Source organism: Corylus avellana, chromosome ca9 (assembly GCF_901000735.1).
Source record: "Corylus avellana chromosome ca9, CavTom2PMs-1.0".
In the NCBI taxonomy this organism is placed as follows: Eukaryota; Viridiplantae; Streptophyta; class Magnoliopsida; order Fagales; family Betulaceae; genus Corylus; species Corylus avellana.
Window position 1 is genome coordinate 16,104,741 of NC_081549.1, and position 14,279 is coordinate 16,119,019.

General features: G+C 34.4%; 1 protein-coding gene across 2 annotated transcripts; it reads left to right on the forward strand.

Annotated features, from left to right (window-relative positions):
• The first annotated feature begins 525 nt into the window (after positions 1-525).
• On the forward strand, positions 526-3,973 carry LOC132161734 (probable CoA ligase CCL10). Of its 2 annotated transcripts, XM_059571917.1 has the most exons (6): positions 526-1,553; positions 1,627-1,804; positions 2,098-2,243; positions 2,472-2,539; positions 2,647-2,749; positions 3,661-3,973. In XM_059571917.1, the coding sequence occupies exons 1-6, from the start codon at positions 546-548 to the stop codon at positions 3,772-3,774; spliced, it is 1,617 nt and encodes a 538-aa protein (XP_059427900.1). In that variant the 5' UTR covers positions 526-545; the 3' UTR covers positions 3,775-3,973. The 2 variants fall into 2 exon arrangements, 1 of the variants encoding a protein (XP_059427900.1); XR_009438174.1 differs by lacking the exon at positions 3,661-3,973 and having other exon boundaries at positions 2,443-2,539; positions 2,647-2,676.
• Positions 3,974-14,279: the final 10,306 nt, after the last annotated feature.

The window sequence follows — 14,279 nt, forward strand, 5'->3', positions numbered from 1 at the left end:
CATCTAGGTGAGTCACGTGAGTGCTTGGGGTCTAAACTTGGTTTCCAAGTACATCTACATACTATAAATGAGATATGCTAGAATCTAATAAAACTTTTATATTTTGTTCATTAAAATTTTAAGTAGCAAAGTGTCATTTGTCATCAACTTGGACCATATGTCATTTTACATCAACTTGACAAATGACACCTTGCCACCTAGAATTTTGATGGGCAAAATGTAAAAATTTTATTAGATTCTAGCATTTCTCTATACACATTTAGGGTTGTCAAAGCTGAGGCTAGGCTGGTTTCTGTAGGTTAAATATCCTTGTAGAAATGAAAAATGCTATGTGTTTTTTTATTGTTCTTCTAGTCTTAAGTAGGTATTATTTTCTAAAAATCGGGTGAGATAAATAAATGTCAAAAATTTTTTTTTTTCTACAAAATAATATCCGTCTAAAGTGAAGAAAATAACTGCTTTCCTCGATAGTAATAAAAACGTCCCCCACGGCCACTTCAATTTCGGACGTTTCCCATTCTTTCTCACTCCCCAAACACCCATCCATGGCAAAATCCTTCCATCCCAAGACACAAACCTACTCATCTCCACGACCGCCCATCCACCTCCCCGCCAACCCCAACCTCTCCCTCACCTCCTTCCTCTTCCAAAGCACCTCCTCTTTTCCTCAAACCGTCGCTCTCATCGACGCTGACACCGGTGAAACGCTGACCTTCCACCAGCTCAAACTCCACGTCTCCAAGCTCGCACACTCTTTGCTCCAGCTCAGCATCGACAAACACGACGTCGTCCTTATTATTGCCCCCAACTCAATCTACTTCCCCGTATGCTTCCTCGCCGTCGCCGCCCTCGGCGCCGTCGTTTCAACCTGTAATCCTTCTTACACCATTTCCGAACTCTCCAAGCAAGTCTCGGACTGTAACCCAAAGCTCATCATCACCGTTCCTGAACTCTGGCACAAAATCAAAGAATTCAATTTACCTTCCATAATGTTAAGTTCCTCAAACTCCATCAAAATAACGTCAAATTCGAGAATTTGGTTCTACTCTAAATTGATAAGATCGAACCCAGCATGTGATTTCTCAACTAAGAATGTGAGGCAGAGCGATGCAGCCGCCCTTCTGTACTCATCCGGCACGACCGGGACGAGCAAGGGGGTGATTCTAACTCATAAGAACTTCATCGCGACGTCGCTTATGATGACAGCTGATCAGGACCAACACGGCGAGCCGAGGAACATGTTTTTGTGTTTCATGCCGATGTTTCACACGTACGGGCTGTCGGTGATCTCGTATTCGCAGCTTCGGAGGGGGAACACGGTGGTTTCGATGGGGAAGTTTGAACTTGAGAAGGTGTTGGGAGCGGTGGAGAAATACAGGGTGACCCATCTATTCATTGTTCCGCCGGTGATGCTTTTGCTGGCGAATCAACACATTGCGGTGAAGAAGCATGATTTGTCGTCGTTGAAGCAAATTGTGTATGGTGGGGCACCTCTGGGGAAAGAGGTGACGGAGAAGTGTGCAAAGAACATCCCTCATGCTGAGATTTGTCAGGTAATTGCAGTTATATGGCTCTGTTTTGCTCTGTTTTGACTTGGAAGTGCTTGATGTCGTTGTATTCTGGCAGGGATATGGCATGACAGTAACTTGTGGTTTCGTTTCATTGGAACAATCTCCCCTCTCTGGATCAACTGGAACACTTGTTTCAGGAGTTGAATCCCAGATAGTTTGCACAGATACATTAAAATCTCTTCCACCTAATCAATTGGGAGAAATTTGGGTTCGAGGACCTAATATCATGCAAGGTAGAGTTTTTGTTTGATGTCTCTGATTTAGTCTCAGTTTGTTTCCACGTATTGAAAACATTTTCAACGAAATTATTTTAAGCATTTTCGGCAAAAAAATGGTTGGCAACTTCGGACAACCTCCAACGGAAGTCCGACGAACTCTAGCAGCGGTCTAGCGATTTGAGTAGGAGAAACTTAAACTCAAAAGAAGGCTTAGTTTCGCTCTTTTCTGATATAATTTTATATCATTCAGTTTATTCTTCCTTATCTTATAGCTTTCATATTTGCAAGTATGAAAATCCTTTCATCAGGTTATCTCAACAATCCAGAAGCCACAAAGCTAACTATAGATGGAAAAGGATGGGTACACACAGGAGATCTTGGATACTTCAATGAAGAGGGACAATTATTTGTTGTAGATCGAATTAAAGAGCTCATCAAGTGTTATGCTTTCCAGGTCACTTGGCATTTTTGTTAATTAGTTGTAATATTACGCAGATGAATATAGCCTTGATATTTGCTAACCATTTATTGTGGGGAATATTTAGATTCTTGTTTCTTCTATATTTCTACTATCATCTAATTTCCAGTGTTGGGATTCCATTGAAATGATGGCAAAACTTTGTTGACTCTTCTACGCCTGTGGAGGAATCCAGTCTCAAACATGAGTATGAATGTTCTTTAGGTGGCACCTGCAGAGCTTGAAGGGCTGCTTCTTTCTCATAATGAAATATTAGATGCTGCTGTGTTACCGTAAGTTTGAATACCATACTTTTTTCCATGCTTTATGAGCAGTCATACAAGGCTCCTTCTATTGCCTAATTTCGATTATGTAAGTTTTTGTTAATTTCGATTTGTAGATTCCCTGACAGTAAAGCTGGTGAGGTCCCAATTGCTTATGTTGTTCGCTCGCCAAACAGCTTGCTAACAGAAGAAGATGTTCTGCAATTTATTGCCAAGCAGGTAAGGGGATCTGAGACTGCAATGCATCATTCTTTAGACAAGAAAGAAAAACACCCCAAAGAAGGCATCTTTCTATGGGTATTTTGATCTTAGAGAACTCAAGGATGCAGTATCTTTTTGGGTTATATTCCTGTCCAGGGAAATGCAATCATTTCTAGTCAATGGCTTACCTAATGAATGTTCCTGCATGTTTGACCATTTAGTGAGATGCTCAACACCATACCAAATGATTTTATACAGAGACAATACTCTGTTGATATTTGGATTGAATGCTAGCTGCATGCTTCTATAAGGCCATTATGGAAACATCTTGGATTTACATAACCATACTTGAGTGTTCCCACAGGTGTGTGTTTGCATAGTGACAAAGCATTGCCATCATAGAGTCAATGCTCCGATCACACCTAATTTTGACTCCAATTTGAGAAATTTCGAATTAATCCCTTCCTTTATTTGATTAAATTTAACAATGATTGGTTAAGCTTAATCATATTTTCTAGGTCTTCTCAAAGTGTGCTTTTAAGCCCAAAATCAATGAAATTAATTGCATCTTTATTTATAACCTAAAAACAATAAACACAAAACAAAATCAAACAAATAACAACGCTAAGGAATTAACATATGCAAATTAAGGGGCTTGAATGTGCAACATTCGGCGCTTATCAGATAATATTCAAATAAATCTAATCCTAATTAATTGAAATTCTATTCTAATTCAACTACTAATCTAATATAATGCAATCCTAATCATATAATTTTTTTTTGTTTTTCCTACTTCTGTTTCTGCTTCTACTTATGATGCTTAATTGCAATGCATAATAGTTGCCTGAATGAATGCATGCATGGTATTCACTTGCTGAATAGGCTCGGACATTTCCAGAAATTTTGATCAGTTACTTTTACCTCTACAGGTGGCGCCATACAAAAGATTACGAGCAGTAACTTTTGTAAAAAGTGTTCCAAAGACAGCTTCAGGAAAGATTTCAAGAAGAGAGCTCGTAGAGAAACTCCGATCCAAAATATAAGATACCAAGCTTCTATTATTCCTACTAAGCTCAGAAAGGTCATCCCCCTGTCCCTTTATTTATTTATTTTTATTTTTTTGTTCTTTTGAGCAAATACGACAGACCGGAGAAACCAATTGAATTCATTATATGTGAGCATTACTATAGTAGTATCTGTCCAGTGAGAGCTATATAAGAGGGTCATGTCCCTTCAAGTGTTAGAAAAGGTCACGCTTGTCTTTAACAAATGAATTATATGAATTGAGATTCATGTATTTATTTGAAAAAATTTCCTACCAATTGCAAACACTGAAATTAAGATCAAATATGCAATGTATAGCATATATATAACATTCAAAATTTCGGGTTAAGATGACACAAACGTCCTCTCCTTTTTCCTAGTTGGTACTTCCGACTGAGCTAATCAATACACTTTTGATAGCTGAAAACATGTTTAGAATTGTGTTTGAAAATATAATTTTTAAAACAAAAAATAAATTTTTAGAAATATATATATACTCAAAAGTGCATTGTCCATTTTTTGAGTAAAAAAGTTATAGAAATGTTTTTGGATTTTTTTTATCAAATATATCAACTTTTTTTTTTTTAGCACAATTTTTTAAGTATTAAAAGTTTATTTTAAGCTCGAATTAAATAATTTTTTCTTTTCTTTTCTTTTCCTTTTTCATTTTTTCAAATTGATAATTATTGAACTTGTAGTTACAGGTCTAATGGGGCTCCCTCGAAATGGACTTGACACCGTGGGCTAGGGAGGAGCCCCTTTTCATTGAAAGGGTTTGGGCTTATATTTAAATCTCAATGGGTGCTGGACTGTGTCCAAGACGGCTTATGTTTTTTTTAAAAAGTATAAACTGTTAACACGGGTAATGCTATACATTATCCTCTCGTCTCTCTCTTATATTTCTTAAAGTCTATATGGCGTGCTTTCTCATAACATTTGGTGCATTCAGATTGATTTTTTGGTTAAATTATACCACATAAGTTTTGAGAGATTGATGAATAGAATTACTCATGTTAACACTTCTCTCTCCCCCTACACTACCCACACCATCAATGTCGCCCTTCCTTTTTGTCCTCATGCAAATTGAAATTCATGGCAATTATCTATTTGAATTGCAAGTAGTTTATGCGGGTACTATGAGAGATGCAATTATCGTTCTTGATCCGAAAGGAAGAGAAAATTGAGGATCTTAAACAATAAAAAATTGAAAAAGAGGTGGGCTCCCCAACAATAGACCCAAATCTAAAACAACAATACAGAAATACAAACAAACGGCGAAAAATAAGATAAATAAGTGACTCGATCTTCTCAATATGGCCACATAAAGCAATTACGGAAGCAAAATAGGTATGGATTAAAGGGAACCAATCTAAACCTCCACTTGAAAACAACAACAATCACTAGAAGGAAGCTGAAACGGTAGAAACACTGTCAAAGTTCGAATCAAGAATAGAGAGAGGCACCAACATAGATCTGACTACAAAGGTCTTACAAGCAAATGAACGAACTGGGTTTATGGGCTAAGACGTGCTTACAAGCAAATGAAGAAAGCTCACTCAATTCGGTGCTATATACAACCACATCCAAAAATACACGTATATTGTTTCGATATGATAATCCACCAATTATTTTAATAATTTAAGTTAATATAAATTATAAATTCAATTATTTAATTAATATTTTAATACTAGAATAAATAAATGACGTAAAAAAGGTTTTAAGTCAAAACTTTTTCACTATGATAAATAAATGAAGTAAAAAAGGTTTTACGTCAAAACTTTTTCACTATGATACGATTTAAATCACTAATTACTTTCAGGCTAACAGCACTTTTTTCTGGCAACCATTGCTCTTATTTTTAAATTTTAAGCCAATAAAAAAATAGTTCATTATCATTTTAATACCTCAGTTTCACATTTTTATTTTTTTCTTACTTAGGTTTTAATTCGTATTATACATGTTAGATGTTACTTGACTTATGGGTAAATACTAATTTAGTACTTATGTCATCATTCTATCAACTAAACTAGCGGACTGCAATGGGGGTAATCGTTTCGACCACCCCTGCGGCCGATCTAGAGGTGATTCGACCACTCTCATGGCCTCTGAATGTGGCTCAGTCACCTCCAATGGGGTGGTTCGACCACCTGTTTTTGGCCATTGGAGTAGCCGAACCACCCCCAAAGACCTTAAGAGTGGTTTAGCCACCTCCTGTGACCCTCGATACTGTTTAATAGGTGTCCGTTAGTTTGATTGACAGAATGGTAACAGAGATATTAAATTTGTATTTACTCATAAGTCAAATATCATGTATAATACTAATTAAAACTTAGGTGAAAAATTATATATATAAAACCTAAGTTCTAAAAGAGTAATTAACCTTTAAAAAAAAAAAAAAATCCTTTGCTTTTTTCTTTTTTTGGCCGTTGACTGACTGATTTTAAACTGATTGCTCTCATCAATACAGAAAAAGAAAAATGAATAATATTTACAGAGTGTATAGCAGAAGGGCAAGGGAATAATAATTGTCGACAAGAAAAAGCTGGTGAATGTCGGGCGAAGAATAACTGAAATGAAGAGTTACGAGAGAGGGAGCAGAAGATCCAATTATACTCTGACACACTTGTACAATTCTGCCTCCCACTACTTTCAGCTGTGGCAGACGAAGAAGAAGATGAAGATTCGCAGACATGGGAGACATAGCTCAGCTGCTCGATCCCATTAGAAAGATACCCCTCGTCTTGTCCATTCTAACTTTGCTTCTTTTCACATTTTCAAGGGCCTTTTTACAACTCGTGCAAATAGGTATAGACCAAAGTCTGCCTCCTTTTTGTATTATGGTTAGAGACTCATTGACTAATGTAAGGTGTTTTGTTGATTTTAGGTGAGTATTAATTTATAAAAAAGTTAAAAAGGAAATTGATCCTTATTTTTTTTACCTAATTTTTAGAAAATAATTTTTACTTAAAATTAGGAGAACAACAAGCAAGCACATAGCATTTCTCATTCCTATAAAGAGATTTAACATATGAGAAATGTTAAATGTTCTCTTGATGTTCTTCCAGTCCCAAGTGAATATTAGTTTCTAAAAATCGAGTTAGAAAAATAAGGGCCACATTTTTTTTTTTGCTTTCTTAAAAAATAATATTCACCTAATTGAGAAAACACTAGAAAATCACTTAGCATTTATGGCTAACCGCCAACCGCACTAACCGTTAACTGCTAACCGCACTAACTGCTAACCGCTTTTGAAAAAGATTAGGAAAAACCGTTAACTTCCTAAGCGATTATGGTTAACGGTTTTAGGTTTTGAAAAAAACGCTAACCGTCTTTATGTATATTATATAATATATATTATATTTATATGGGATAAATGTAAATTGGTCATTGTAGTTGGCCTAAATTACAAATCACTGCATGTGATATAACAAAGTAGGGTTAAATACCTTATTGCCCCTATGGTTTAGCAACTTTATTTTTGCATTTAGGGTTTAGTTTTTATCACAAGAAGTACCTTATGTGTATATAAAAAAGATAGATATGATACATCCGTCTAACTTTCATCCAAAATTTGACGGAAATCTACATTAACGCCCCTAAAATCTCAACACGTATCCATATACCTAATTAAAAATAAAAATAATATATATATTTTTTAAATTAAAAAAATTAAATTTTTTTTTTAAAAAAAAAAAAAAAAAAAAAAAATTGTTTGGAAAAGGTGTGGCCGGATGCCACCCCAGCCACTCCCATTTGGCCCGGGGTGATTTCGGCTAACCTTGGTGGTTCGGCCACCCCAAAAGGCCAATAATATATATATATATATAGGGTTGGCCCTGGGGGTGGTTCGGCCACCCCCACACCGATTTGGGGCGGGCGAAACCACCCCAGGCCAAATGGGGGCGGCTCAACAACCTTGGTTTCGGCCACCCCCATTTTGCAACTTGGGGCGGCCGAACTACCCAAAACGGCTAGGGGTGGGCGGCCTCCCCTTTTCCAAACTTTCTTTGTTTTTCTTTTTAATATATATATATATATATATATAGGCATAAGGACACGTGTCGAGTTTTTAGGAGATGTGGATTTCCATCAAATTTTGGACGGAAGTTAGACGAAGGTACCATCTTCGTCTTTATGTATACCCGAGGTACCTCATGTGATAAAAACTAAACCCTAAGGGACAAAAAATAAAGTTGTTAAACCACAAAGGCAAAAAAATATTTAACCCAAAAAATAATTTAGAAGTCCTTATAGCTCACCTAAATTACAAATCACTCGCTATGGTATAAGAAACAATTTATAGGTCTTCAAGGTATGCGAAAATAACAGTTTACTTCATGAAATCAGTTTCCATTAAGTAATTAACAAAATATGCCACTTTGCCACGTCATATCCAATAAAAAGGCAACACATGTTATTATTAATTTATCACTTCAAAAATAACAATTAGAATTTTTCACATCATTTTACGACGCCTGGTAAGATTACACAGCAGCCCTCACTACACCTCATACTGCTATAGTAAATTAACCTAATATTGCTATAGTAAATTAATCTAATTTCTTATATCTCCAAAATTTGACCCCGAGCGTAACCCTCCCTCGTCTTCATCTTCCTCAGCTACTTCACAAAATGGGACGGTCAAATTCTTGCAAAATGCTCCTAAATCGTGGCGAGGAAGACGAAATGAGCGAGGGTTAAAATTTCAGGGATAGAGATTAGGTTAATTTATTGTAGCAGTATGACGTGACAAAGTAACAGATTTTGATAAGTTACTTAACGAAAATTGATTTTAGGGAATAAACTGTTATTTTGGCCTACCTTAAGGACTTATCAATTATTTTTCATACCAAATAGAATGATTTGTAATTTAGGTCAAATACAGGGATCTATAAATTATATTTTATACTACAGGGAGTGATTTGTAATTTAGGCTAACCACATGGACCATTTGCATTTATCCCTATATATATACATGAAACGACATCTTTTCTGTGTTTAAATATATATAAAAATTTAGAAATGATGTCATATATAGTAGAATATTAACATATTACCATATAAACGACGTCGTTGAACCACCTAGGCGGTTAATGAAATTAACGGAAGCGATTAAGAAATTTTACTAATCATATTTGGATTGTAAGAATGCTTTATGCTTTAAGATAACATATGATCCTTAGATGGGTTTCTGAGGCATATATATTATTATATTTTTTTTTCAGCTTTTTATGAAATGTTACTTTATATCAAAGACATTATTTCATTGATACCCTTTAAATTAAAACACCTATTTAGGCCCACTAATTAATTTTGACTTTAAATATCGCAACTCTTTAGCCCAAGACCAAGTGCGTTCTTGTCAAATGTCATCCATATATAGCCCAATTAATAATTAAGTTCTAACATTCTCTCTCACTAATAATAGTGAAACACTTGGACTTAGTAAATTTAAAATATAACTATACATGCACTTTTTATCAAAACTATCTTGATATAATTTTGGGCCAAACTTTATACTTGGTTACCAAAGAATGATAATATGAACCATCATAGAGGTATATCTATGAATGGCATAAACAGTCCCATGATAACAATTTCTCCAAACTCTATTGAAAAATTATGCTCATTACATTTCTCCATTAAAATACCTTGTCATTATTTATTGAGCAAAGTGTTGCTTGATTATCACATAACATATTTATGGGCCTCGAAATATAGTCCACAACCTTTAGTCCCATAATAAAGTTTCTCAACAACATACGGAGTTTGATCATCCTCAAAAACAATCTTGTAAGGCTGATTTGGTCACTTTCAAGAAACTTGGTATTCCTAGTCTCAATACTCTGTAATGAATAATCAGGACAATAAAACTTATATTCTGTGATTTTTCCGATACCCATTTAAATAATCACTTATGGTTCTTGGGTCCAACTTTTTCTTCTATGGGTTGCACACACTAGCCACTAGCTATAGCCTAGCCTCGCTTGACAACCCCAAATGTGTACATGTCCTTGAAAACCAAGTTTAGACCCCCAAGCACTCACCTAGAGGGGTATTTTATAGTTGGGTATTTTAATCCATTTAATGTATTTTAAAGAATAGAGCATTTAATGTACAACAATAAATATTAAATTAAAATTTCTGCAACATCAAATATCAAACCACCACAATGATAATAGACAATCACACGTCAACACAATAATTTTTGTTGACGAAATGAAACTCTTCAAAAGTAAAACATTTCAAGGCAGCCAAACCAAAAAAACTAGTTTTACTATAGAAGAAGGGAAAATTACACATTAGCCCCACAAAGTTAGGGGCGATTTTCAATTCGACCACCAATGTTTCAATTTTTGCAATGCACCCTTCCAAACTTGCAAATTTTTTTCAATTCAACCAATATCATCCCAAAATTTCCATATTGCCCCTAATTTTTTATTTTTTTATTTTTTTAAAAAAAATAAAAAATAAAAAAATTGGGGGGTGCAAAAATGGCCAAATGGCCAAAGGGGTGGCTACGGCCACCCCGAATATTGTTTTTTATTTTTTTTTATAAAAAATAAAAAAATAAATTAGGAGCAATATGGGAATTTTAGGATGACATTGGTTGAATTGAAAAAAAATTGCAAGTTTGAGAGGGCGCATTGCAAAAATTGAAACATTGAAGGTCGAATTGAAAATCGTCCCAAACTTTGGGGGGGTAAAGTGTACTTTTTCCATAGAAGAATAAGAACTTTATAATAAGATCATACTCACAAAACCTTTCTAGATAACTCTATTTTACTAAACAAGTGTCTTACTTGCACATTATCACAATAGTTTTCCCAAAATCTTCAGACAATTATTCTATCTTATCTCCTTAACTGGAACTCTGATTAGACCTTAGTTTGTTTATGGCGAAGCATGTGGTTTGAACAAATCTATTACAAGAGATTAATCAACAGAAGTTCGCAACAAAGATATCTCTTGGCACACAATGGAACAATGAGGTGAAGCACTTAATATTAGGATGGCTCTAATGGCTTCCGCTCCCAAAAATCGTGCTAGATTATCCTTATATAGATTAAGGTTAAAAATTGCATGTTGAAACCTTTAAACTCATGTAAATCAAGTAGAGGCGTCCTGATGCATTATTGACCCCGTTAGAATGCCTCTCAGGTTTATTGTGTCTCAATAGTATATTTTGAGGCGTTTAGACATGTTGACGGAGCTTTAGAAGTCCTCGCCTCATGGCGTCTTAGTGATGGCACATTTTGTAAGTCCTTTGAACCATCTATTTCTTGATGATAGAGCTCTCGGTTGCTTGTCTAAACCAATCACATTAGGACGAGGCTCTCTATAATGCTTCTAAATATAGTTCCATGATGAGTTCAAGCACGACTCATTAAAAAAAAAAAACAAAACAAACAAAAACAAAAACAAAACAAACAAACAAATCAAACTTAAACATCTCAATTCAACTCAACTTAATTACAATGGTAGATAGAAACTTTCAATTTTTATAATGAAGTTATTTGGGATTCAATTGACTGAGAAGAACTTTGAGAGTTTAAAAATTAAGTAATTCTAAATTCTCGACTCTCATCCCATTAGATTGATATGACCATACCCATTAGTTTGTGGAATGAGAGTATAACAAAAGTTGAATGGCCCTGGAATGGTACTGTTCCAAGGCCGGTACTGTAGCCTTTTCTTATGAATAAGTGTTTGATTGGTTTTCGTGAAAGGGTTTTGTGGGGAAAAGTGAAAAAATATATATTTTATATGAAAAAATGTAAAAAATTTGTTTTGTAGAGATTTTTTTTATTTAAATAATAATAATAAAACTGATTGATGTGGTATAAAAAGTTGAGATGTTGAGATTAATTTTGAGGTGAAATTTTTTTTTTTTTTTTTGGATTGAGGGAGGCTCTGAAACAGTACCATTCACAAACACACCCAATATGTCCATAACATTACTCTTCAAGAAAAGCTTTACCTTTAACCGCTCATAAATCCTTGAATATATAGAATAGTTAAAATAAATTATCAATTATTTCTAAAATATTCGAACGACTCTTCATAATTATAGCCGACCAATTTCACACCAATAATTAATATAGCGTATTTTAAGTAACTATTCTTTTATATTTTTTTTAGTTAAATCGACATTTTCTGGCACGGCTTACGGACTCAGAATTTGTTATAATTATTGGTCTTTTTCGCGCAGGCCTATACTTGTGAGGGGTCACTGTCGGCAGCCCAATGCACAACAAAAGTGTTGGCAAGCCAACCCAGATGATGCTCAGCCCTAAAAGCTAAGTACTCTCAATTATCTTCTGCGTTAATGATTGCATCAAAATATTTTTATTTTTTCTCGGTTACCAAACAACTTTCTTTTACCTTTATTTATTTGTTTTTTTTTTAAAAAAAAATTCGAAACACTTTTCACGTTTATATGGATCAATCAAATCTTCTTACTATTTGAGAAAAACAAAAAATAGAATGATTTGCCAAAGAGACTGGTAAATAAATTCATCACAAAAACCTTTAGAATGGGGTCCAAGTGCTTTTAAATTTGTTTGGAGACTTCCCATCTCCTCCAAAGATTTTGACATGCCACCCTATATATGTAACTTAATAATTCAGCTGAGCACATGCACCAGTACTACCCGGCAACCTTTTTTCTCTTCTGATAGAGTGAGATGTTTGAAAACTTTGTCCAATCTTTTCAGCTTTTTAATCCTTGGTCCTCAATTAGACATTTTAACTAACTTGTTCAGGCTCCATTCATTTCACTCTCCCTTGGTCCTTGCCTTGACTTGTTTGCCCTCTACTTTGTTTCACATGCCCTGCATAATTCACTCTTTCATGCTTCATCAATTGTATTATATTCAAACAAAAACTACACAAAAAACGAAAAAAATAAAATAAAATAAAATAAGCGAAAGCTTAGAGAAAAAGAGATCAACAAAAACCATTAGGCTACATCTTAAATATATTGAAGTGTTATTATGTTACAATCGTTGTGTCCTATAAAAGTTAGGTCTAATCTTAACCATGTGTATATAAATTTTTAAACACTATTTTTTTCTTGCAAGCCGATTTTCAACAATTGTCGCTATTTATAGAAAGGCCGAGAGTAATGAACAGGAAACCTTAGGTTAAATAAGAAGAGAATAAACCTATTTAGTTTTTTTTTTTTTTTTCCTAAGATGTAGAGCTGGTAGCTGTTGATTCTTCTGCAGAAGAAGAATTACTGGTGGAAATTTGAGGTTTCCTTCCAGGGACTTTGATTGGTGAAGAGGGAAATTGTTCATAGCATGGCATTATGAGATCAAGCATCAAAGGCAAATCTCTTTGGAGATCTCACCCACCAGAAGTTGCAATGAAAACGAACAACTAAACAAGGATTTCAAATCAGTGCTTTCTTGGTTGATCTGTCGCTTGTTTAATCACTTCAATAACCATCAGATGATGACTTGTAAACAAATCACATTAAAAAGATATATAACATCCATAAAACGTGTGATGTTTCTCCTTTTGGCATTTTCATGCATCGTTTTCCCTCGTATGGCAAGGGCCAGGCCTTGTTATTTGATCATATCATATACTTCCATCTCATAGTACTAGCAGCAACTTTCTAGCTATTTTCCTTCAATTTAGAGAATAAAACTACTTTTTGATTCCTTATAAAAAAAAACACTTCACAAAAAATTTTCTTATTTTTTCCTATATGAATTAAATACTATTTCTTTTTACCATTGCAACCAATGAGAAGGAGAGATGAGAGAGAATTGTTGGGACATATGAAAGAGAGATGAGAGAGAATTAGTTTTTTATAATTTAATAATGCATTGAGTATCTACCGTATTTCCTAATACATTGGGAAACATTATAGATGTTCTTTGATATTGGTTATATTTAAGGCTTCTGATGTGGGTATTTTTTGACATTTTTCTTAAACATTGGGAAGGGAATGGGGTATAGAGAGTCTGCTGCTAGTGCTCTCATCAGAGAGTCTCACATTGTAACACATATAAATGAAACGTTAGATGTTTTCCTAGTGTTCTTTTGATGTTATCCTGATCCTAGATAGATATTATTTTTTTAAAATTGGGTAAGAGAAATAAGGATAGTTTCTTTTTTTCCTTTTTTTTTTTTAAGAATTGGTATGGATATATTATATATATATATATAGTTTGTGGTTTATGAATGCTTTAAATAAAAGGTTTTAAAAAGCCTTCGAAGAATAGAGTCGCACATGAAAATAAAGGCTGAACTCATATTGTTTTTAAAGCAAGCAATGCTTAAATATATGCATTTGTATGTATGCTCTAGTACGATGCGAAACACACGCATGTGCGTCGTAATGGCCTACACAGTCCATTGTTGATGAATCTTATAACACAGTAAATTCTTTCTTTTTCTTTCTCTCAAAACTTTTTATAGTTTTAAGATTCGAGTCTCTCTCTTGTTAAAATATAAACTTTAAAAGTGTTCTAATTTGATTTCGTTTCGT

What these genes read in the sequence shown, in the direction of transcription:
- LOC132161734 (XM_059571917.1), top strand. Translation starts at nt 546, where the DNA reads ATGGCAAAATCCTTCCATCCCAAGACACAAACCTACTCATCTCCACGA. An exon ending in AGGACCTAATATCATGCAAG is followed by an intron (nt 1,805 to 2,097) that starts GTAGAGTTTTTG and finishes TCCTTTCATCAG; the next exon opens with GTTATCTCAACAATCCAGAA. An exon ending in TCAAGTGTTATGCTTTCCAG is followed by an intron (nt 2,244 to 2,471) that starts GTCACTTGGCAT and finishes AATGTTCTTTAG; the next exon opens with GTGGCACCTGCAGAGCTTGA.